The sequence below is a fragment of the Rhyacophila brunnea genome, unplaced genomic scaffold (assembly GCF_057557595.1).
Source record: "Rhyacophila brunnea isolate RB1 unplaced genomic scaffold, BYU_Rbru_1.0 scaffold_24, whole genome shotgun sequence".
NCBI lineage: Eukaryota > Metazoa > Arthropoda > Insecta > Trichoptera > Rhyacophilidae > Rhyacophila > Rhyacophila brunnea.
Window position 1 is genome coordinate 15,849,793 of NW_028232904.1, and position 26,056 is coordinate 15,875,848.

At 37.5% G+C, this 26,056-nt stretch overlaps 1 protein-coding gene across 1 annotated transcript in view; it reads left to right on the forward strand.

Annotated features, from left to right (window-relative positions):
• The window catches only part of LOC147069113 (diacylglycerol kinase eta), a 100,598-nt gene extending 75,117 nt beyond the window's left edge, over positions 1-25,481 (forward strand). Inside the window, exons 5-21 of the mRNA XM_085951547.1 lie at positions 2,671-2,762; positions 4,955-5,157; positions 5,712-5,911; positions 7,237-7,382; positions 8,815-8,938; positions 10,370-10,606; positions 11,635-11,754; positions 11,896-12,014; positions 13,094-14,674; positions 17,146-17,365; positions 18,568-18,758; positions 22,042-22,316; positions 23,054-23,180; positions 23,266-23,413; positions 24,028-24,189; positions 24,284-24,439; positions 25,148-25,481. Of these exons, the coding sequence (XP_085807673.1) occupies positions 2,671-2,762; positions 4,955-5,157; positions 5,712-5,911; positions 7,237-7,382; positions 8,815-8,938; positions 10,370-10,606; positions 11,635-11,754; positions 11,896-12,014; positions 13,094-14,674; positions 17,146-17,365; positions 18,568-18,758; positions 22,042-22,316; positions 23,054-23,180; positions 23,266-23,413; positions 24,028-24,189; positions 24,284-24,439; positions 25,148-25,456 (4,410 nt within the window). The 3' untranslated portion in view covers positions 25,457-25,481. The remainder of the gene's footprint in view (positions 1-2,670; positions 2,763-4,954; positions 5,158-5,711; positions 5,912-7,236; positions 7,383-8,814; positions 8,939-10,369; positions 10,607-11,634; positions 11,755-11,895; positions 12,015-13,093; positions 14,675-17,145; positions 17,366-18,567; positions 18,759-22,041; positions 22,317-23,053; positions 23,181-23,265; positions 23,414-24,027; positions 24,190-24,283; positions 24,440-25,147) is intronic.
• The last annotated feature ends 575 nt before the right edge of the window (positions 25,482-26,056 follow it).

The following is a 26,056-nucleotide window of genomic DNA, read 5'->3' on the forward strand; positions in this document are numbered from 1 at the left end:
GCGAAAAATAGGACCAGTCGTGTAATGTATTGGCTTCCTTCTTCAGTGGGCAATGGTTTAATAATAATCAAAATCAAGCAGATAAAATGAAATTTTTACGCCGAATGGCCAACATGCAGAGATTCTTCTTCTTCTACCCTGTCACGTCCCAACATTGGGCAAGCACAAGTTGGCGCCACTTCCCTCGGTCCATCGCCAACTCTTGCGCCTCCCGCCATGTCAGACCTGCAGCACGTAGGTCGCTCTTGTAGCACCGCTGCATGGTGAGGGAGGGCCGGCCACGGCGACGGAACCCTTGAGGCTGTGCCACAAGGGTACGAAGTGCCGCACTCTTTGGCGGCATCCGGAATACGTGTCCCAGCCACGTAAAACGTCTCTAATTGATTATATTATATCATATTAATTAATATTTATATATATTTCTTCTATGAACTTAAATTATGATTAAAGTATGAGTACAAATGAATGTTTTTTTTTCCACTGGCTGTTCTATGTTCTATTTTGTCCGGTTATCGTTTATAATATATTATTTTTTTCGGCACTACAAAATGTTTCAGCTGGTCCGTGTGGTGCAGTGTTAGTTAGTGCAGTGCATTATATTCAAAACTATTTCATGAAAAATACTCATCGCCCAATTTTAGAATAATAATTGCTCGCACAATAAAATTCCTGAAATGTTTCCATCCAATAATACTAAAATATGTTTTATTGAAGCAATACAATTGTGCATTAAAATAAAGCAATAACCAAACATCAATAAAATTAGATTATTTTCCCATACGTATAACACTTTTAACAATCGTCGTAAAATATACAATTTTTCACGACACAATTGTATGTATTTTGAAACTCTTTCGTTTTATTGTAAACCCTCAGCGAAGAAATTTTATACACAAGTGATAAATATTATCACTTTCATATTTATGTACTGAGACGGCTAATTGTTACAATAAGTTAACCGTCTGAACTGTAATAACTGTCTATCTCACTCTAAAAGTTAACACAGCCAAGAGAAGATTTTGACAGTTCAGATTTATACGGTTAACTTATTGTAATAATTAGGCCTCGGACTTATATGCTAGTGCATATTTTGGTAGGGTGTATGCACAGCTATGAGAGTCGCACAGAAATCTGTTTTGAAAGACGCAGAATCCAAAAATAAGTTTTTATTGTGCATATAAATGCATATTTGAGACGTTAGGGCATATTTTAGAACTTTTGCATTTATAATTTTAGTTTTTTTTAATTATTTTATCGAAATATTACTAAATTAGGTAGCTAGATAGTTTAGATGCACTTGCATTTTTAATGGCATCTCCGAACTGTGGATTTATCAGAAAAGGTGTAGTCAACTAGGGCACCTTTATTTAAATTTTGAGCAATCATCTCTGTGGACGTTTTTTCGAAATTTGAATGCCAGAGCACAATATTGAAAAAAATATTGTAACTTTTTTTCGAAAAAAAAACAATAAGTAAATAGTATTTAGGAATAGCTACGTGTATCGTTTTAGTTTTTTAAAGTTGTGTAGGTATAGTTTACATTGCATTTCTTATTCCATTATGTCTACCTACTTGTAAATAAACTATTTTGAAATTTGTAATTGATTATCTTTATATTGATTATTTGTGTTTTTTTGTTTTTGTATTATATTGATTAAGATTATTAATTTGTTATACAATTTTCTACAAGTAATATTGGGTAAAGTGGGTATTTACAATTTTTTTCCATAAAAATGTAAATTTTTAACTGCATATTTCTTTGGTTTTAGTGCATATTTTAATGAGTTTAGTGTTAAATAATGAGAGTACTACATATGTGCATGCATATAAATCCGCTCCCCAGTAATAATAAATGAATGGCCTCAATACATAAATATGTATGCTAAATATAAATAAGCTTCGCAGGTATATTTCGGCCAAGTCTCACCATAATCAGGACCGTGAAAATAAACTGTAAATTTTGATCGCATTGCTAGTTATTGCTTATACTTCGAGTGCAATGTGGTTTGTATAAAATGATGACTAGGTATGTCATATTTAAATAAATGATGATACGTAAATTGATTTGAATGAAATATACAATCGAAAATCTTCATTTACAGTTGAGGCATGGTCTAAAAAGATCGTGACTAGGCGATGCGCGAATATAATTTGTCATAAAAATCCAACATGCGTCCATTTAATATTATGTTTATTGTTATAATAGTAATAATAATAGTATATTCATTGACATGTTTTCTTTTTTAAGTACATACGTAAAGTCTTTTAGTCATCTTTAGACGATTTAAGATTATTTTCATCCGACGCCATGACAAAACAAATCGACCTGCGGTTGGCAACTAGTGAGAAATTTCGTCGCACCTACTGTTGAAAATTATTTGCCGTTTCACTGAATTACGCTCTTAATGAATAACTGGTAGTGGAACCTTAACCTTGATATTGCGCAGATTGCATTTTTTTCGACTTCGTACGAATTACATAGGGTGAATTTAATAATTTCTATTATTAAATTATTTCCGACTGCTCTTACATGAAGACTGTTGCATCGTTTTCTCTCGCTCGGCGTCGCTCTAAATACGTCATATTTTCTGTCAAAACTATCAAACTTCACTCTTAATACTGTATGTTCATAAATGTGTGAATTAATATTTAAAATTTGTTTACTTTCAGAATATAACAATGCCGCATCAGTGGATGGAGGGTAACCTGCCCGTGGCTTCGAAATGCGCTATCTGTGATAAAACTTGTGGATCAGTACTCAGGTAACCACACGATAGGATAATAATATATAATATGTATTTTAAAGTTATTTACTATGATTCAACTTTAAATACAAAAAAATATATATTCAGATACGCCTTATATTCCAGGTATTTTCGTAATTAATCAATAAATAAAACACAGGTACATGGAAACAACTTATAAAAGTCAAAATAACATTCAGACCATGTCCGATCCTAATAAAATCGTATGGGCCTCCACAGGATGGAGGTTTGTATTAACAGATTTAGTTTTTACGAGAAACGGGTGTCAGCCACTTCCTCAACAGTATTTGGTCCATATATTTTTACTCATACACAAATTGGAAGACAATATGTGTACTTGAAACACCCATGATTCAAATTTGGGACCCACGATGCTATAGGCCGACGCTTAAGCCGCGCGACCATCGTGGGTGTGAACAATATACATACATTATATTACCACAATTCGTATAAAAATCTTGTACCAAGTGGCATTAGACCACGCATCTTTCGTTTGCCAAACGAGTGCTTTAATAAATTAAGCTTTGGTGTCTAACTATACTGTTTAATTCAATGCGCTTTCATTCAAGACATAATATTTTTAATAATTTAACACTTTTCATTGAATATACTTTGAAACAGGTTCCGAAACGTCATATTTATTACCTAGATCACAAAGATTAATAAGATATAAATGTAAAAACCATCACCGTAGACCAAGGTTTAGAAGTAGGGTACTTTATAACAGTCTGGCCATAAAAACTCAACAAAAAAAAGCATTTCGATTGTCCCCAAATATTAAAAGCACATTATATTAACGTCACAACCAGGAAACTCAGAAATAATGGGAACTGAAATACCCAACGGGTAAGGCGATAGCAGGTAACCGTCTCGAGTAAGGAAGAATCCGGGTTAAACTTACACACGTGTCAAGAATACGTTGAACGTCTAATACTGAAAACTGCTCTCGGTTTATGCATTTACGCTCATTTAATGTTGGTGTATTACAAACACTATTGCACGTGCATAATGCGTGCTTCATTTTCGTAGGACACTCACACATTCAAAAACCCTGCTTCAACGTGCGGCGTATTGAATATAACCAATCGGTATTCTATTTATTATCTGTTCTGTGGTCACAACCTTTCACTAACGTAACTGTTGAAAATAATATATTATTTAACACGTGTTATTTATTAACACTCGAGATCCCTAGTCTGATAATATACTACTCCCAGTAGGGTAAGCCAGTTCCATTATTTTTGTATTCCCTGGTTGTTGTTATTGACTGGTAGAATATATCAAAAGCGTATGTGTTAGAAAATAGTTATATTATTCAGAGCGTTGGAGCGGACCCTTTTTTGAGCTGCTCCGCTCCAGGACCTAATACTTGCTCTGGCTTCGCTCCAGAGTAAAAAGTTTTAATAAGTATAAGTGTTATTTAATAAGTAATATATTATGTATACAAATATTAAAAAAACATGTAGTTTTAAAATAATCGTCTCTATTAAACAAAATTCCCGTCAGCAAATCGTCTCTCATTATTTGCCTCCTTTATCAAAAAAGTGAGGATATCTATTACTCGGCTGTGTTGCCGTATTTCAAATAATTCCAGTGTTGCAAAGTGTCAATCACTGAACAGATAATAAATAGAATACCGATAGGCTATATTCAATACGCCGCATCTTGAAGCAGGGTTTTGAATGCGTGAGCGTCCTACGAAAATGAAGCACGCATTATGCACGTGCAATAGTGTGTGTAATACACCAACATTCAATGAGCGTAAATGCATAAACCGAGAGCAGTTTTCAGTATTCCACGTAAAACGTATTCTTGACACGTGTGCAAGTTTAACCCGGATTCATTTTTACTCTAGTCAGTTACCTGCTATCGTTTTACCTGTTATGTATTTCAGTTCCCATTATTTCTGAGTTCCCTGGTGTCAATATATACTATTTTCATTGGATTTTAGGGTGAAAAGTTAACAATAAAAAAAAACATTCGGAGCAGTGGAGCACTACAAATTTTCAGTGCTCCGGGTAAAATCTCATTGCTTCAGTGCTCCGTGCTCCTGCTCCGAGCTCCGCTCCAACGCTCTGATATTATTAGCACTTGAGTCCTGATTCGGCTTCGAAGTTTTATTCAAGGATTTGTTCTGATTTGAAGGTTTCTGAAGCTGCTCTAAATTATGTCATATTAAATACTGATAGGCTCCAAGACTGGCGATGCCTGTGGTGCCGTTTCACGGTGCACGCGACCTGCCGGCCAGGGTGGAGGGCGAGATGCCCTTTGCCTCCTTGGCGCGTGTCCCTGGTGCCGCCGACCGCCCTCCACGCCGCCGAGGGTGACGCCTTCCAACCGGCGAGGCCCCCACACGCCAGTCCGTTGCTCGTCTTCGTCAACTCCAAGTCTGGTAAGAAACTACTTTGAATCTTTCTATTATTCCTCGCTTTAATATTTTCCTATTCTTCTCTATTGTCTCTGTTATTTTTCTTAGCTTTTCTCTCACGTTGTGTTCCAATCATTGGTCTATATTTTCATGGTGCTGCCTTATATAATATAAAAAAGTGAGGTTACTTACTTTAAAAACAATAGTCTCACATAAGAGTATAAACTCTAGCTCTCGAAGGACATCGTTGTTGCGAATAAGTGCTCTCTTTTACCTCTGTCTTCAACAATTTAGGGTTCATTTCAGAGACCATTTTTGGGTTGAGAGTTCTGTTTTTAAGACTTATTTATCTTTGGTTTATGTTTTCTAGTGATTAATTAATTGTTAAAATGTTTACTTCTGAAGCCGTGGTTCATAGATTCGATCCCCGCGTCTGGTAAATCCACGTATGCACAGTGTCTTTGGTTTCATAACAAGGGTCTTAAAAATTGATCGAATCGTAAACAACAACTTGAAGAGCACCCGGTAAATCAATTAGGATTACCTAATCCATCGTAATCACAAACTGTTTTTTGTAGGCGACAACCAAGGCGTGAAATTCCTCCGTCGCTTCAAGCAGCTCCTGAACCCCGCCCAAGTCTTTGACCTGACTGCCGGAGGAGGGCCAGCGCCTGGTCTCCGACTCTTCCGACACCTTGACCCGTTCAGAGTTTTAGTCTGCAGCGGGGATGGATCCGTTGGGTGGGTGCTGGCCGAAATCGACAGTCTCAATATGCACGTAAGTCAAATTCTTGTCTTCTATGTATCTTTTTTGTTATTCTGTATTTTTTCTAGTGCTTTCGTACAAAAGGTATGAATGTAGCCCTTAACCATATTATTGGCTAAATACCTTATGAGCCCAAATCGTCCCATTCCTTTATGAGCATTATAAGAAGGGCAACTGATCTCTTTCAGTATAAAAATGCGGAAGCACTATCTTACCACTTTCAATAAAAAATCAAACTGGCTCTACTTCGGTCAATCATTCACGTATATAATAATACAGCGGATTACACGTGTTACCGATATATACATAATTTGACAACATTATCGTGTCGTTTTTTTTCAAAAATATTTTTAAAGTCGTTATATATTTCTCAGAAGTGTTTTCAAATTATGTATGTGCAATTAAAGAATGTTACATTCTTAAAGTTTATGTAATTATTCGTGTATATATTAATACCCAGAAGAATGATAGGAAGGAACTCACTTGTAGGTCGGTGGTTGAATCTTCTTCAGTATTATTTTGATTGGGAGATGCGTGACATCGCGGGGTTTAATTTATATAAAACGCATCTTATTTGATTTAACAGCCTGCGCAGACTAGATTTATTTACACTAAATTATACAGGTTAGAAATACATTGACGGATATTATATCATAGATTACATTGTAGATTACAACAGAGAAGACACGTTATTATTACTGGCCATTGCCGGCACACTTTTAATTTATTCGAAGCAAACACTTAATATATTTAGGCGTATCGCTGGGATCAACACCGAAATACTTTATCGGGCACGTGATCCGTTTGAGGGTGGTCACACGAATTATTATTAACACGATAATGGGAAAAGAGATTCACTGATTTACAACGTCGAGAAAAGCGCGGTATTTTTCGCGTTGAAGAACACCGCCCGGCTATGCCGAGCGCGCAGCCCGTGGCACACGGCCCCTTTTTCGTTCCCCGCACAATCTCCACTGTCTCCTTTATCTGCCACGAACCTATGGGTGGTGAGACAGGAGGGAGGGGCAAAGGGATGAAACAACTTACGGTAAATTTTTGTTTGTCTCCCGGCAAGTTACCATTTCCTAGTAGCTGGGCTTAGGTACTCGCCCTTTTTGCCGCTGTTGAAATGTGCCGTGATGATGTTATTTCGTAAATCAGGGGTGGTGAACCCTAATTCGAAGGCGTTTGATTAGGTTGTGGATTTGTGATTTGAAACTGCGGACCAGGGGTTTTTTCGTCTGGTGACAATATATATATATATTAGTTCTTGTTTCCTCGCATACTAGAATTATCAGCAATATCTTAATGATTGGTTTGCAATACTCTTGATATAGAAACAATGTCAAGTGGCGGTACTACCACTGGGCACGGGCAACGACCTGGCGAGGGTACTCGGCTGGGGTGCAGCATGCGACGACGACGCACACCTTCCACTACTCCTAGAACGATACGAACAGGCTTCGGCCAAAATGCTGGACAGGTAAATGAATTCTTTACTAAATTCAGTTCCAATCAATTTTCCAACCTGCTCCTAACTTGTTGTGGGTGCGATTGATTCAATAGATACTTGGAAATTGTTACCTGTTAACTTCTGGTTACCTTCAATTAACGGGAGAAAACTTAGAGTTGGAATTTTATTTCGAGGAATCATATGATAAGTGATGACCACTAAGGATTGCAATACTGGTATATAAAAATCGGTATCCTAGTATTTTCGATACCAAAATACCGGTTTTAAAAATCAGACAATACCGATATACATATTCGATATTAACAATGGAAACCAAATGTATTAATTAACATAAAAGGCTCAACATGACTGTATTTTTTATCTGGATACGCCATGTCTGGTTTACTTCCGTAGCCCTTCATCTTCCTTGGTGACCATCAAAGACACATGCCATAACATAATAATATTTTAAAGAGATTTTTACATAATACATTATATTTATTGGTAGATATCTCTGTTTTTTTTTCAATTATTTTACGAATACCGGTGTTAATCTTCTTATTTCCCGTAAGTATTACACCTGACAAGTGTGCTCTTTTTCTCAGATCTCTACAGCTTACCTCTTTCCGAAAGTCACCCTTCGGCACTGCATTATCGTGTTATTGACAGTGTGTATTGATTTAATTCTTTGCCTCCGTCCAGTAGGCAGTATTCACTACTGCAGTGGTCCCCAACCTTTTTATCGCCGCGGATAGGTCAACGTTTGATAATTTTACCGCGGCCCGCTGAGGGGGGGAGTTTATTGTTTACATTTTAGATTGTTTTGATTTAACAATTTTAATTTAATTGTATTTAAACATGCCTTCAAAATAAAATACAGTTACACCAAAAAATGAATATAAAGTGATTTAACATTTTAACTCACTATAACGCTAAATCAATGAGAACCCCGAGCTTGTTTCTTTGCAACGAGACGGTTCTATCTGGGGGTAATAGGAGACAATGACACCCTAAGTGTGTTGCTTATGTCCAATTTATTCCGTTGTTTTGTTTTGGTTGCTGTAATTGCAGAAAACCCCGCTTCACAGAGATAGGATGTCGGAAATGGCAATAGGGATTTAAGTGCTATGGTGGCAATCTCAGGCTATTCCGCCATGACTTTAATCCAGAACACCGGTATTGGTGCGGCTTTAGGTGACGTCTCTCAGCTCCCGGTTAACCTCTCGTGCATGGAAAGTCGCACAAACCCGAGAGAAATACACCACAGTAAATAAAATGGCAATAATTTAATATTCCTTGGGCGGCCCGGTACCATTTGATCCACGGACTGGTACCGGTCCGCTGACTGGGGGTTGGGGACCACTGCACTAATGTACTGTTCAACCAGATACATGTCATAAAAAATAACTATTTGTTTATAAGAACAAAATCTGTGATAATTTATTGATATTATTAATTCCAGGTGGAGCATAATGGCATTCGAACGACCTTTAGGAACTGGGACAGGAGTTGGGCAATCGGACCGCGCTGGAAGACAGTCCGCAATCGAAGACGCCGTCAATTCACACCTGGATGCCATTACACAGGTGTCTATACATACATTATTTACACATCTTACCATGAATTTCTCCTCTAATCTTTCCACTGAGCAGATAGCCTCCAGATACTATGACAAATAGATATTGAGTGCATTTTATAATAGATATTTACGTGTGTTTACGGCCTACCAATGTACATAAATTTGACCAGTAAAGAAAAAAGAAAGGGAGGCTAAACAATGAGATATATTTTTTCGCGTTTCCAAAAACAATGGAGGAATGAATGTTTAATTTTTCATTATCACCTTAGTAAGATCTTGTAACTTCTGCAAATCACTAACTGTTACAATATAGCAACCAGTCCATTACCATTGTATCAGCTTGGCGACCTATATTACATTGCGGGCTTTCACCTGCCTCATTGTCCATTGGTTACTTTTATGGTCTATCCGTGTTATCGCCACATGCCACGTTACGCTGCTCATAATTTTTGATATCTTTTATTTATTTAAAATGACACATTGAGCACATAACAAATTATTAATTCAAGACGTTCACAGCACGACATTTAGAATAAAAACTACAGGTAAATCAACTAAGTAGAGGAAAAAAACAATGAAAAAATAATTTTATAGAAAAGAAATAAAATAGATAAACAATAACAGAATTTTAAAAACAAAATATATAATGCATCGCTAAATATGTCTTACAATTACAAATGTCTTCCAAAAATGTTTACACCCACGATGGCTGCATGGCTTAAGCGCCGGTCTATGGTGTCGAGGGTCCCAGGTTTGAATCCTGGGTCTGGCGAGTACACATATTGTTTTTCAATTTGTGTATGAGTCAGAGTATGGACCTAATAGGTTGAGCAAGTGGCTGACATCCATTTCTCGTAAAAATAAAATCTGTTAATACAAACCTCCACTCTGTGGAGGCCCATATGATCCTATAAGGATCGGACATGGTCAAAAGAAAAAGAAAAATGTCTACATCTCTCGGAAGTGCATTGACCAGCCACACAGCCCTCGCTATTGGTGCCTGGTGAGCCTGACACGAGGAAACAGCTTTCACCCAAAATAGGTCATGGCTGCGACCACGCATGTAATTGCCGGGTAATCATAAAAAATCAGAAAACCGTTTTCAGACTTATTGCTTATGGTCTGACCCATATGTGAGGCCTCCACATTTGTTGTATATCTGGATTTTTGTGCTCCAAAATAACCCTTTTAATGTATTATCAAATTTTTCCATTGTTATCCCTTACGGGTCATGCTAAGCATGCATCTCTTCAAATGACCTTATGCTTATTTCTTTAGTTTCTGGTATTGTGTGTCCATATTTTGCACGCGGTTACGGAAACAACGCTTTGGTTATAACGACTTTATACACAATAACATGTGGTCACATTTTAATACACTATTCAAGTGCCCATAACCAATGCACCCCTTCATTATTTAATCATATTATTCTTTATAGAGTGCAGAATTGGGGGTGATGTGCAGCGCATCAACAGAATCCCTCCGCGAGATCGTATTGGAAGCTGCAGGAGCCGGCAGCGTGGGAAGCGAACGAGAGAGGGCAGCCCGAGCTCGCTTGACCTCTCTCCTGGACGCTTTACTAGATGCCATTCATTCCAACAGCAGCAGTTCGCAGGTGCGGAGCCACAGTAGCAACTCTTCGGTCGAGAAGGGCCAAAGAGAGAAGACTGAAAAGGTATGGTTGATTGTATACTGTTTATGGGTGATATAAATGTCTATTGTTGGCAAAGACGTTTATTCATAGGACACTCCTGATTTTTTCGACTCAATGAAAAGCCATTATTGGAGAAAAAAAAAATTCAAATACCTATATATTAGAAAAATCTTCGGACTAGTGGGATTTGAATTACTCGTCTTTCGCTTGCTAAGCGAATGCTCTTATCACTAAACTACCATATCTTACAAATATTTAGTAATAACTACAATGTCTAGGATGACTTCAAATTATCTAAACCAAGCTTATAGGTAATAATATCAGTGACTTCGTTTAAAATTCAAAGATTGTGGGGTGGTAGAAGTTCTGAGATTATTAAAATATAAATATATTATTCAAATTCAAAATTATTTTTCTACTTGTGAACTTTAAAAACAAATAAATAGATGCAGTATTAGAAAATAGTATAAAGAGTAAATACAAAAATTATAAAGAAGATGCACCAAATGAGCTGAGTAGACCCTATTTTAAGGACTTATAAAACGTCGCCCAGTTATAATACACATCCTCACTTAGGTGGAATATATCAACATCCGAATCGATTTGGTTGTGCACTTTGGGAAAACAAACAAAATAATTCTCCCCATTTCTAATATAGTTATCATGGACACAGTCTGTTCAATACTACCAAGACTGGCAGAGTTACCATGTACACTGTGTATAATTCGGAAATAATACGTGGCCAAATATAGATATCTTCTAGTCTTTTATCTTGCTATTGGAGAGATATTCATACCAGTCTGGAGATGGGAGTGATCACTGGTAGCGTCAAAGAAGGTTGCAAATCGCAAGGTCAAGCGTCATCGTCAATAGTGCAATAGTTAGACTAACAATGGTTGAAGAAACCAGATCAGTGCTGGATCGCTCAAGATGGAAGAACATGAGTGCCAAACCTTATAATGATTTTGTTCAGTTATCGCCATTCTAATAATTAATGAAGCAAAAATTCTTATAAGGTATCTATATTTTTGTAATGTTTAACTTCGTAGGAGGAGGTAAACCAGAGAGCTCGTTTGGCTGGGAATCGTGGAGCCGAAGTCAGAAGAAGAGCAGACAGTCTCAGAAGAGCAGTAATCGCCGCCCTAGGACCACCTCAGGATACTCTAAAGGTCGGTTAGATTTAATGAAATTCAAAAAAACTTTATTCTATTATGCTATTTTTGATCATATATAGTTTTATATGTTATGACAGCCATAACTCAATGTAAACTGTTGAAACTTTGAAAAAGTAGATGTTTATAATAATTTAGGTATCGTCAGCGTGTGAGTCTCGGGGGTCTTGGGAGCTTCTTCCAGTGCCGAAGCAGTTCGCTGATGGCAGCAGACGCTCCTCTGCGGCATCTGACGCTGGACCACCTGCAGGAGACAAGTAAACTTTATTCAACTCTCTTAGTCTAAAATCCTCTATGCAATAATCAGCATAGATTTCTTTCGTTTCTATAGTGGCATTTGCAATAATTAGTTGAACCAATATATTGATTTTCAAGTAATGAACCGTCAAACAAAAATGTTTCTGGATGTCAGCAGTTTTAAACTATAGTTTAATGACATTGACAAAATCATAAATGGTTTCTTTTAATAATATGTGTGTCTAGATCAGTGGTTCTCACGAGAAATTTAACTGTGGCCGCACAATTGACATTGCAGTTCTATGGAAACGTCTGGTGGCCGCACCAAATTTCATTTTCGTTGTGATTGAAAAAATAAAGCTAAATTTTATTTACTGAAAAAATGGACCAATTTATTCATAGACAATTCCATTTAATCAAAGACACTTGAAGATTTTAGTACATATATATGTATTTAAAAATAATGTAAATGGAAATTCCTCAATACTCACTTTTTCCAATGCTAGCCGCATGGCTGCTTCTAAGTTTACATCTGTCAACTGGCTTCGATATTTGTTTTTTATGAAGTACATTACACTGAATGATCTTTCACAGTATACAGTAGTAAGAAAAACGGCATTATTATTAAAGCAATTATTGCCAACTCTTTGAATTGACTTTATTCTCAGAAACGGACTATTTCATACAATGATTTCATTACAAAAACACATTTTTTTTGTGATTTTACCAAGGCTTTGACTGCGACTCGCTGTCATATCGCCTCTTTACAAAAACATATTATGGATCATTTGAGCGTGGAAAAAAATTTAAGACAAGTCATGTATTTTCAACCAATTCTATAAATAAATTTTTGAAATATAATTCTGTAAAGCGCTGATGGCCGCAGAAAATATCCTCTGGTGGCCGCACATGGGAACCACTGGTCTAGATCCAAAGCATGGGCCTAATAAATTAACTGGGTAACAACCGTTTCTAGTTAAAAAATCTGTTTAGAAACCACTTTGAGGAGGCGGCCAAAATCAATAATTATGTATTCGGACAGTCAATGATAAAAAATCAATACTTAATTATCTATTATTTTTTTTTGTCTTTTTCTCAGTATACCTGACGTGGACGAAGAAATCGCTCGCTTGTTTCCGTTATGCGTTGGACAGCAACAAGGAAAGTCTTCAGAACACCACACCCCAATCGGAAACTCTCCAAACCTGTTGAGCGCTTCAAATACAGTCGCCTCATCAAACATGCTCGGGTTACTCCCGAACCTTGAACTCGTCAACTCAAACTCGTGCACCAATTTGCTCAAACTGCGTGATGAAGGATCCAGTAACGTCTCCGAAATTAGCCTCTTCAGGGTCCCTAGTCTCATCATATCAAACGCGGCCAGTCCCTCAGAAATGGACGAAGATTTTCAACGAGGGGAAACATACGAATCAGATAAAATGACTATCATTGATACAGACGCTCCTTACAATGACGACGTGCAGTTTAGAAACGATACGAGTGATGCGTCGCCGAAGAAAAGACTTTCTGGAGAGTCACCAAGAAGAACGCACAGTCCTGACTCTGATAAAGATCTCTCAGACGTATTATCGGCTATGAGTAATGAAGAATGTAGTCTGGGTTCAGAGGATAAAGTATATTTGGTGCAAACTAATGACGTTGATGATGCCAATGGAAGAATCTGTCATATTGATTCGCCGGAAACTTCTGATACTACTTGTCCGAATTCGGAAACTATCCACGGGGAATCCATGCTGGATGATATGAGTTCAGTTTTGGGTCAAGATTTAATATTGGCTATGATGGGAAAGAATGGAGACATCGAAAGCACTTTTACAGACGAAACAACACTCTTTACTTCAGACACAACGTCAGAAATACCATTAGATAGCAGGAATCCAAGTTTAGAAAAATATGACGATCGGATATTTAACTTTCTACAAAAAGCGAGAAAACAATCGAAAGGTCCTGAAGAGAAATTCGGATTTGAAAATAAAGTGTTTAATCTGGCAGCGACTACGGAACCTGTAAAATACTGCAGTTTAGCGCAGTTCGTAGAGGGAAATGACATCGCAAGAAAGTCGTTTAGAAAACATTTGAGGCATAGTAAAAAGATGGAGAAATCTGATAACGGAGCCAATAAACAAGCCGTGTTAAACGAAGAAGTTGAAAGTTGTGACGCCACAAAAGTTGAAGTTATAAAAGAATCCTGCAGTGTTGTATCTTCTTCGTTAGGAGCCGAAAGTGTCATATTAAATAAAGACAACAATGGACTTCTGTTAACGAGACTAAAGGAAGACTTTGATTCAGACCATAACGCTTTACGTGTGGAAAGTATCGATTATGAAATGGGACCAGAATTAAAAATACCCAATATTAATTTCGAAAATGGATTAAATAAAGGTCCAATGCATTTAGATATTGATATGCCAGTCGAAGGCATGCCGAGAACTTTTCCAAGAGTTTCTGTGGTTGTGGAGCCTCCTTCTCCCGGTGGCAGTAGCACTGGAGGGGGCGGTAATGGAAACGGGGTAGCGACTATTGGACTGGCTCCGATTTGGGCGAGGGAAAGAAGATGCTCTGATAATGGTCCGAGGTCAATGTTGGATGTAGAACGGTGTTCTTCTGCTACAAGGAGAATCAGCTGTGGTAGTCTGTTTCAACCTGGCGAAGCGGATAGGTAAGTTAATTAAATTATTACTTATGTTACATATCAGAAAGTTTCTGTTCAAGACCTTAGTAGATCAGCTAGATTTAAAATGTATCTATCATTTTTCTCTTCTCTAATTTTTCTTTCCCGTTCTGGATAAGTGAAATACTTTCATAAAGGTTCCAATGAGAAACTGCTTTACACAAAATACCTACTCGGAAAAATATCACAAAAGTTTCAGCTAAAAAATAATTCATTGATCTGTTATAAATACCTACACCATACGTGTATTTGTTGTTAAACTTCGTAAAATAATCTTTCGTCTTAGAAGTTTTGAATTCATATCTCAGATAGTAAAATATTATGTTAAGCTAGATTTTTAAATTCCTTCTAAATTTTATTCAAAAAAGTAGGGGAAAGGGTTGTACATTGGGACACTTGCTCTAGAAATTACACCACTCTACCGGCGAAAGTAGAAATTACCCATTATGTTGGCATATTATGTTCTCTATTTGTTCACCCAGCCATTTTTATTTCAGTTATTCTTTTAAGCGTCAAGTCTCATTAATTAACTTGTGTGCTACTTTCAAAGTAAATCTTATCTATCATTTCTGAAACTTATAAAAGCAAGGTAAGCATAATTATCGATAGTTTCTTATGTAGTACTGTTGCAGTATTGTTTACAAATTAAAATTACTTTGTCAAATGTATGCTTGGTTGTATAGGTAAATCGCTTTACAGTGGCACCATGGGTACGGCAAATGCGGCTTGCAGTTGTAGTGGTATTGTTTGCTAGCATTGAAACAGGCATTGTCGCAAGCAATTCAATACACGTGCGAATCGCCTATGGTGCCACTGTAAAATGATTTACCTATACCTTGAGACGCTATTCTGGTTGTACCTTGAGACATATCCAAATTTACTGTAAATTTTTTAAGAAAGCAAAGGACTGATTTTGTATTCCCCAATGTCGACGATATCATCGTTGGTCAGAGTGGTATAGTCACAGTGAAAGTGTTGCTAACTCCAACAATAGTACGCCGTGGGTTTCATTCCTTCAATATTGTATTCCCTTATTTTAAAATAAGCTAGATGCAATAAAAAATGTTACATTATATACATTCTACCTAAAATAAACATTTTTTAGTCAAGTTCTGGTTCATTGTCACATCATAAAAACTATAATATTCATATATCGATGGCCTAATGTTAAGGCTATACCTCAGTTGAGGCATGGTCTAAAAAGATCGTGGCTAGGCGATGCGCGGATTGTGCAAATGACGCGTGCCGAACGAAATATAATTTGTAATATAAATCCAACATGCGTCCATTTATTTATTGTTCTATTAGTAACAATAATAATATATTCATTGACATGTTTTCTTTTTCAAGTAAATGGGTAACGTTTTTTGTCATCTTTACACGATTTAAGAATCAATACCCCCGTCACCATCACGAAACCAATTGACGTGTTCACACCTCGACGTTTGCTGTCCGATTGCCAGCGAGTCCAAAATTTCGTCGCACCTATAGTTAAAAATTATTTGCCGTTTCACTGAAGTATCGTCTTAATATCCCGTATCCGACTGTTAATACTTCACACATGTTGTAACTACATAGCATGCCAATAACCTGTAACGTAAACAGTGGTAAAGTAAAGCACGTAACGCCTAATATAATGATAACATCCAATAAAATGTGATATATATATATTTTTAAATATATATATATATATATATATAAAGATAAAAATCCAAATTTGTTATATTACTTACTGTTTTACCTTTTAAATAATTTGAAAGTGACATTTTGAAGCTGAATTCAACACACATCATGCAACACGCTCGACAGCTTAAGATACGAACTATTACAAGTTTATTCCTGCAATCTTCAGATACGGGAAATTACTAAAATGGCTGTATCAATTTTGTTGAAATAACTAGAGATACGAGAATTTCCCAGTCGATGGGCAGTATTTTTGTTGTTTTTAGTACTTTAAGAAGTCATTTTCGTCAGATATGTCAGATACGGGGTATTAACATTAGACCATCGATATACCACTATGTTCCAAGGTATAACCATTATTGTCCCAAGGTAAAATCCGTGGTTATAGCTTGAGACAAAAATAACAAACTGATTCAACGGTGAGTAGTGATGTATGCATTAATGATATCATAAATGATTGTTAGCTAAAAGATACCTACAGTTACTGCCAAAAGGTTTTCCTACTCGAACAAAAGATGGATGTACAATAATTAAAAATTGAAAAAATGTCCCAATGTACAACCCTTTCCCCTACTGTTTTGTCTTCTATGATTTCTTGTCATTCCTTGAAAAAGAAGCAATCACGCTTGAATGTTAATTGTGGGACGATTTTATCCACAAATTCAGGAAATGGAAGCGATTGGTTGAACAATTGTGTATTTTAAAATAACTTCACACTGTAAAGGTCACCTGGAATGGCCATAGCGATTTACCTTTTCGATTTAATCATCCGCCAGGTTATCAAAATCTGCATCATCATTATGGGGAGGTAGCGGTATAGCCGGCATCAACAAGTCAATAGAGAGTTCCGTGGGCAGCAGAAGACCACTTCCAATCATCAATCCTCTGGTCAGACTACCGGCCTGGCCCCACGTCTCTGGAGGACTCGTTGGAAGATGTCTGCTGGCAAATGCTGATGCTCTCTGTGCAGCTGTCAGTCCGCTTATGGATCCACAAGTAAGGAACACATGAATGAGACTGGAAATGATTATTACATTTTTCTTTGAGATATTTTGTAATCATCAATGTTGTTTTTCGAAGCACTTTTGACAGGTTGTGTAAGGTAATTTTCAATATTGAAAGGTTAAAAATACCGAGATATATGAAAGTTTAGAATAATAGTTTAATGTTTTATTTGTGAATTATATAATTAAGTAATAACACCAATCTTGCATAAAATATCTGGCGAAACAATGTCGGTGTTTTTTCTTCATGTTATATTCTCTTGTTTTGGTTGCTATGGTTTCCTGTTCTCCTATTTTCTAACTGTGCCGGTGTTGCCATCTCTGTTGCCACAAAATAATACCATAATCATGAAGAATAATAACATAATAAACTTCTCGTGGATATCTTCTGCTTCCCTATAGATGACGCCAGAGAAATAAACATTATTTATATACCTATTATTTACCGATAGCTTTAATCCCAATGTAACATAATATAATATTATATAAGACTAAGGCATAAAGCCCACCAAAAAACCGTTCGGTGCGCTCACTACTGAGTAGGCCCCCTCTCACCCGCGCATTACCCTTCACCTATGTAATAAGGGGCTCAAGGAGCACAAAATAATTATTATTATCAGCGTCTCTCATAATAAAGCAATAAAAATATTATTAAATTTCTCGGGGCATGTAATTAATATCAAACACTCAATAACTAAACAAAGAGTTCACTGTTCTTAAATAATGGCTTCTCGCCCGTCTATCGACGACGCTTCGAGGAGCGTGATTTTGCTTGCCGTGTTCAATGAATGGACTACGTTGTATTTTCGTTAATTCGTATCGTTGAGAAGCCAAAAAACGGTGATTCATAGGGCAGGCGGGCACAATGCGTCGTTAAATCCAGTGAGCGCTGGCGTATTTGATTACATTGTATTTTCGATGATTCACATAGAAAATGCGCGAGCGCCCCGCAAGCCTGCTTTAGTGGACTTTATGCCTAAGGGCCGTTTCAGACGGGACACCGGTGTCGCGCTCGTATATAACAAGGAGGCCTTTGTATTCGAATAAAGGGGCTTTTGTATTATGTTTATGAACGCCCTAGAGCTAATGCTAAAGCTGAAACTAATAACATAAAATGATTCATTTTCATATAAATCGATACAATTTTTTGTAAAAATGGTTACGTACTAAATGGTCACCTTCATATTTATTTAGGAAACTTTATTGGAGGGATTCTACGAACGTGCAGTGATGAACAACTATTTTGGCATCGGCATCGATGCCAAAATATCACTGGACTTCCACCAGAAGCGAGAGGAACACCCGGAGAAGTGCAGATCGAGAGCCAGAAACTACATGTGGTACGGAGTACTTGGCTCCAGAGAATGGCTGCAGAGAACTTATAGGTAATTACAATTATCACTATTGAACTAATTTCTTAGATTACAACTAGGAATTTGTGATAGTGCAGGTGGAAAGTACAAATGCGAGTAGCTGAAAGCTGCTGAAAGCTGCTGAAACAAACTGAATCCGCTGAAGCCCAAGATTGCTGAACGTCAGCTGATTCAGAAAACATCCGAATGCAAGGACTAATCGTACAACCTCTCTTATCATTCGAATATACTGATACTTCTCGGTAGCTATCAGAGGGTTTCAGACTTGAGATATCTGTAGCAAATACAAGGCTCTGCCATCCACTGATGTTTCTGCTAAATTATAGATCCAACCATAGACGGAAGCATGCACAATGAAATTGATCGCAGAACAAAGCTGGGATGGAGTGCTTTCGGACGTCTGAATAGTATATTCAAGAATGACCTACCATTATGTTCTTTACCGTAGGGTGTTCAACCAATGTGTGCTGCCCGTGCTCACGTATGGCTGCGAGACGTGGACCCTCAACACGAGACATGTTCAAAGGCTAAGTCGCACAGCGAGGCATGGAGAGGTGTATGTTGGGCATCACGCGAAAGGACCGTCAGAGAAACGATTGGGTTAGGAAGCAGACAGGAGTACGCGATGTAATACACGTTGCCAAACTGCTGAAATGGAGATGGGCGGGGCACATTGCTCGCCGAAAGGACGGCCGCTGGACAAATGCCGTCATCCAATGGTACCCAAGGGGCACGAAACAGCCACAGGGTAGCCCTAAAAGCCGCTGGATTGACGAACTGATAAAGTTCGGCAAAAATACGTGGCAGCGAACGACGCAGGACCGAGAGAGTTGGAAGAAGTTTGAGGAGGCCTTCATCCAACAGTGGATTGACCCCGGCTGATGATGATAGATCCACCAGTATAAGTTGTCCGCTGAGTGAGGGCGCCACATGCTAACATTTGGCATATCATTCAATATTTTGTATACTGTGATGAGTTTAGTTCTAAATTCTAAATTCAAAATGGTGACATATGTATGGGTGGCGTGGGTCCCAGGTTCGAATCCTGGGCCTGGCAAGTACACATATTGTTTTTCAACATGTGTATGAGTCAGAGTATGGACCTAATAGGTTGAGCAAATGGCTGACATCCATTTCTCGTAAAAACAAAATTCGTTAATACAAACCTCCACTCTGTAGAGGCTGTCTATTAGGATCCAACATGGTCGGAAGGAAGGAATTAATCGGTATTATATAGATAGAAGAATATTTTTTAAGATATATAACACATAAGGTACGTTTTTTAAAAAATAAGCTTTTCATTATGATCACCATACTGCCTCCACAGTGAAGTAGATAAATATGGCAGATGAAGCCGTTATCATAGCAACGTAATATAATGGCTCTCAGTATTTCTATGTTGTCTTTTACACCTTACTGCCATATGGGGGAATGGGACGATTTGACACCGCGAACTGGCCTCCGCCGATTGGCCTCCGGTAATTGGCCGCCGGTACAATCGGACGCCGGCCCAATTGGACGCCGACCCAATTCGACGCCGACCCAACTGGCCTCCGGGAGATTGGACGCCGCACAGTTGAATTAAATGCGCAAAGGAATAGACGTACGTTACGATTTGTTGGAGTAAATAAGCAAGTCAGTTTAATATGCTTCTATCTTCTCAGTAGGTGTACCTTATACATTTCGCGCTTGACACATTTTTAATATAGATTGAGAAAAATTATTATGCCTGCTGATGTTTATTAAAAGAAAATAATTCTTCCCTCGCTAAAACTTAAAAATGTGCATAATCAATTAATTTATTGTCTATACATGGGTACTTATTTATATTTACAACAAATATTTAAAATAATGTTAGATGTTAGAATGAAAATTACATTATATTTCAGCGTTTTATCGACTTAATATTATAATAAAGCTTAAATATGTATATTATTATGCATAAATGCGTATTTTAAGATAGTATGAAATTACAAACAAAATATTAAGTAAGTTATCTGCTAAGTATAAATGTTTCAGTAGTTTAATTGATAAACTACTTAGGTACTGGGTGCCGGACGAAATCCCGAAGGCCGAAATCCCGAATGCTGAAATCCCGAATGGCCGAAATCCCGAAAAATGAAAAAATACAAACATCAATAATTGCGCAATTTTTGCAAGAGAGACAAAAACCCATTTTTTGTGGAAATATAAAAAATGTAAAATACAAACATCAATAATTGCGCAATTTTTGTAAGAGAGACAAATCCCATTTTTTCGGAAAATGGGTTTTTCTGATTGCGCAATTTTTTTTCAGGAGAGACCATTTTGTAGAACGAATGGATTTTGTGCATCTTACAAAAATTGCGCAATCCACGATTGCGCAATTGTTGATGTTTGTATTTTACATTTTTTTTATATTTCCACAAAAAAATGGGTGTTTGTGTCTCTTGCAAAAATTGCGCAATTATTGATGTTTGTATTTTTTTTATTTTTCGGGATTTCGGCCTTCGGGATTCCGGCCATTCGGGATTTCAGCGTTCGGGATTTCGATATTCGGGATTTCGGCTTTCGGGATTTAGGCTTTCGGGATTTCGGCCTTCGAGATTTTGTCCGGCACCCAGTACCTAAGTAGTTTATCAATCAAACTACTAAAACATTTATACTTAGCAGATAACTTACTTAATATTTTGTTTGTAATTTCATACTATCTTAAAATACGCATGTATGCATAATAATATATATGTTTAAGCTTTATTATAATATTAAGTCGATAAAACGCTGAAATATAATGTAATTTTCATTCTAACATCTAACATTATTTTTAATATTTGTTGTAAATATAAATAAGTACCCATGTATAGACAATAAATTAATTGATTATGCACATCTTTAAGTTTTAGCGAGGGAAGAATTATTTTCTTTTAATAAACATCATAAGGCATAATAATTTTTCTCAATCTATATTAAAAATGTGTCAAGCGCGAAATGTATAAGGTACGACTACTGAGAAGATAGAAGCATATTAAACTGACTTGCTTATTTACTCCAACAAATCGTAACGTACGTCTATTCCTTTGCGCATTTAATTCAACTGTGCGGCGTCCAATCTCCCGGAGGCCAGTTGGGTCGGCGTCGAATTGGGTCGGCGTCCAATTGGGCCGGCGTCCGATTGTACCGGCGGCCAATTACCGGAGGCCAATCGGCGGAGGCCAGTTCGCGGTGCCAAATCGTCCTAGACCCGCCATATGGTCAAATAAATTAACCTATCCAATGACCGTCGTATTAAACATTTGCTTATCTTTCCATTCTTCAGACATCTAGGGCAAAGAGTCCAACTGGAGTGCGACGGCCAACGAATACCTCTACCAGAACTACAAGGCATCGTGGTCTTGAACATCCCGAGCTTCATGGGCGGCACCAACTTCTGGGGAGGTGACGCTGGAGGGCCCTTCCTGCCGCCTTCCTTCGACGACAGGGTACTCGAGGTGGTGGCAGTCTTCGGTTCGGCTCAGATGGCGGCCTCACGGCTAATTAATCTGCAACGACACCGCATTGCACAGTGCAGAAATGTACAGATTAACATACTAGGTGAGAATATTGCAATAGTTACCTTATGATAGTTTTAAGCAGAAGTTTATTATTTGAATTAAAATTGAGGCGTCTAATTCCAAAAAGCGATAAGTCCACATTTGGTCAAAATCGAGAAAAAATACGCACGTATTCTTTGTATAATTTTACACAATATGTATTGATCTATAAATTCCAAAACGCGACATAACTACGAAAAAAAATATTTTAAGTCTCGATTTATTACAAAAAGCGCCAAGTCCGTGTTTCATATTATTTAAAGCTTGGTTGATTTCGCGCGTGTTTAAGTCAACCAATAAGGGAACGTTCAATATTGGAAATGGCATCTCCCATGCTGTAGCATCTGGTAAACTCATGACAGTGCCACGGAAATATGTGCCTTATGCGGAATAAATTAAAAAGTGAGGTACAAGTAGCGCTACGTCCAATTTTATTTTGCCTATATTTATTACATTTAAGAGTTTATCGGCTGAAACAAATTGCCATTCAGTTCTAATTTCTACATAGAATAAATACAACGGAAAAAATAATCTCACGTTAAAACAAATAATTGAAGCTTGAAACATAAAAACGTTGTTTCCCGAAAATATTGAATTGTGGACTTGTCGCTTTTTGTAATTTAGACGCCTCAATTAGTCTTGCATTAATGTTTTGGTCCAGATTTAATATGTATGGAGAACCAAGTATCGACCAGAGTGTGTGACGAAGTTAATTAATATGATTGTTTTTTGATCCAGGTTCTGAAGCGGTACCAGTTCAAGTAGACGGTGAAGCATGGCTGCAGCCGCCAGGAATGATTCGGATCATGCACAAGAACAGGGCACAGGTCTTGTGCCGCTCGAGAGCATTAGAGACTTCACTCAAGTGAGTTATTTAAATCCAATTGAGGTATTGTTACTAGATTGCACTCTGTTACATATAATCACCAATAAATCAATGATTTTGACAGATCCTGGGGTGAGAAGCAGCAGAAACTGTGCACTAGTCTTCTACCTTCCTCTCACTTGGAACCAATGACTCCGTCTGATGAACTTCCTCCAGCAGAACTGGCGCAACTTTTGGTTTTCATAGAAACTGCAAATACGCTCGTGAAATGGGTAAGTAGATGCGGTTATTTATTTTGAAATTGCATATAACTTCAATCACCGAACAAATTAATGATAATGTTGTAACTTTCAATGCGTAAAAATATAAACAGAAGCCATGCGGTCAACTTCTATATTTAAACCATATAATAACCCGAGATTTCAAAATGTTTTTAACCACCTTGATGGTGAGGTAGCTGCAAGTCTCTATCTCTCTCGTCCTCTTCAGGAGTGCCAGAGTGGATGAGGTGACGGTACATATTATTATTTCATTTTGACACATTCTTTGGCTTTCCATTAACCCAATGACATCTGACTTTATTTTTTTTTTGCAACTTAAACTAATTTATTTGTTGTGTTTGTGTGCATTAATAGCATCTTGAAAACGTCCCAAAAACACACTTATTTGAAAAACATTGCTGGGAAATTTTTATTCTTTCATTGAAAATAGTAACGCGTGATCTCGTAGAGTGTTATTTTGATGAGACCTGTCCAAATTACATTTATTTTTACGAGTGATGACTTTGTTGGGTGTCAAACAAATTTTTGTGTACATGTATTTAAGTTTACGAATGATTATACAATTTGTGTGTAGGTATGCCTAATATACGCTCTTCCCTCACCAGGTGAAGATGTCCTCCATAACAGCAAGCGGCAGTGGCAGCGGAATGTATGGAGGAGGGAGTCTGTACGCCAGAGCCTGCGAAGCATCATCAGCCGTTGACGCCCTCACGCCAGACGGCAGACTACTCCCTGCAGATAAACTAAGAGCACATCTTGCATCACTGGTAAGGCTTCAAATTACTACATTTTAGAAGAAGTTAAAGTCGTTGAAGACACACTCAGAATTTATTATTAATATTGTTTTGCTATTTTTTTCAGGCAAGAATATTGGCAGAACTATGCACGGCTGCTGAATCGTTAGGGACGAGCGTGGGAGGGCCTTCATTACCGCAGGCCATTATGGCGGCAAGACAACAACTGGCCCTAGTCAGAGACCAAGGAGGACTTGCCTCACTACAACCTCCAGATAGTGAGGTGCATATATCACTATAACTTTACCTTTTTAAGTCACTGTCGGCTATTTTGTCGTTTACCTTTGGTTTCCGTATGACAGCAGGTTGCTAACCAATACAGAAACAGCAATACAAAATCGAATCAGAAGAGCTTTATATTGTGATTGTTTTATTTCTATTCTCACGATGCTTCACAACCAAACGTAGAGCCTCGTGATACGCTCGATTATTAAGACCGAGTGTGGTGCGGGGTGGGTTAGTTTGGAAGGTCCATGTTTGTGTTGGCCAAACTGGGAGATTTGAAAAAAATAGCTCCCATGTGGAATTGTGACAATTTTGACGTATCTATTCCGCGAGTTATAGATTTTATAATGACTGGTGTTTTTGTTGAATAATTTAACATACACAGACGCAATTTTTCTAGTGCACAGGGCATATGCGATTATTGTTACGGTTGCTATTCTCGGCTGCACTTACATTAAGCGTATTACATCGCTTCTCTCTCGCTCAGCCCCGTTCTGATTTTTTTGTTTTATGTCAAAACTAGTGTGGTATCTTGATTGATTATAATTTCACAACCTTGAGAAAGAACCCTTCAACGAATTGAGGGAGGTGATAATCCAGGCTATATTCCAGAAAAATATTAACATTCATTTCGCTACTGTATATGATTGTAAAGACGATACGGTGGCCTCCCAAACAGCATTGTTGACCATTTTCTTATTCCTAGACGGAGTCTCGAAGCCGCCGTGGATGGCTCAGGGGTGCGGCGAACCGCCGAGCGTCGAGCAGTGCCGGTCTGAACGCAGCCGCTAATATGGCGTGCGCGGGAGGGGTCCCAGTCCCCAAATGGGGAACCGCCGAAGTGGGCAACTGGCTGGTCTCGCTACAGCTCGCAGAGTACACAGACGCCTTCGCCAAGAACGACATCACAGGCAGGGAGCTGGTCACGCTGGCCAGACGAGACCTGCGAGACCTCGGAGTCACCAAGGTGGGCCATGTTAAAAGGATACTCCAAGGAATCAAAGAGTTGCAGTAGTATGTTACAAAGTGATGGAAGAATGAACATTAAATTTACAAAGAAGAACCAAATATTATTGTCTCGTTTATTTGCAACAATATTATGAGTACTTTGTTACATTTGCTTATGGAATTTTATATAGCAATTAAAATAAATTTAATTGATATCTAAAATTCCAATTATTGCATAAGTAGTCATTGTATAACTATTTGTGATGATTATCTTATTCATTAAAATGTTACAATATGAACAAAATAATGTTGCTTTTAACAATTAATTTATGTCTGTAACATACGAGTATTATAAAGAGATGTTACTTTATGAGTACTTACATTAAACTGACAATTTTTAATATAAAAGGCTATTTTCATAGTTAGTAATTCATAATATTATATTGAACCAAATATCAGATCATTTTGGCAATGACCGATCATATATTTTATTAGGTTACATGAAAATTGTACATAAAACATTTCACCGTAGCACAGTTCGCAGTGATCTTTCTTATAGGAAAGAAATGACTGTATACTATACGGTCTCCAATTTTATTAGATTCAATATGAACATTAATTCAATTTTCATAGCTGATTTTGGTAAAATTCATGAATTCAAGAATGA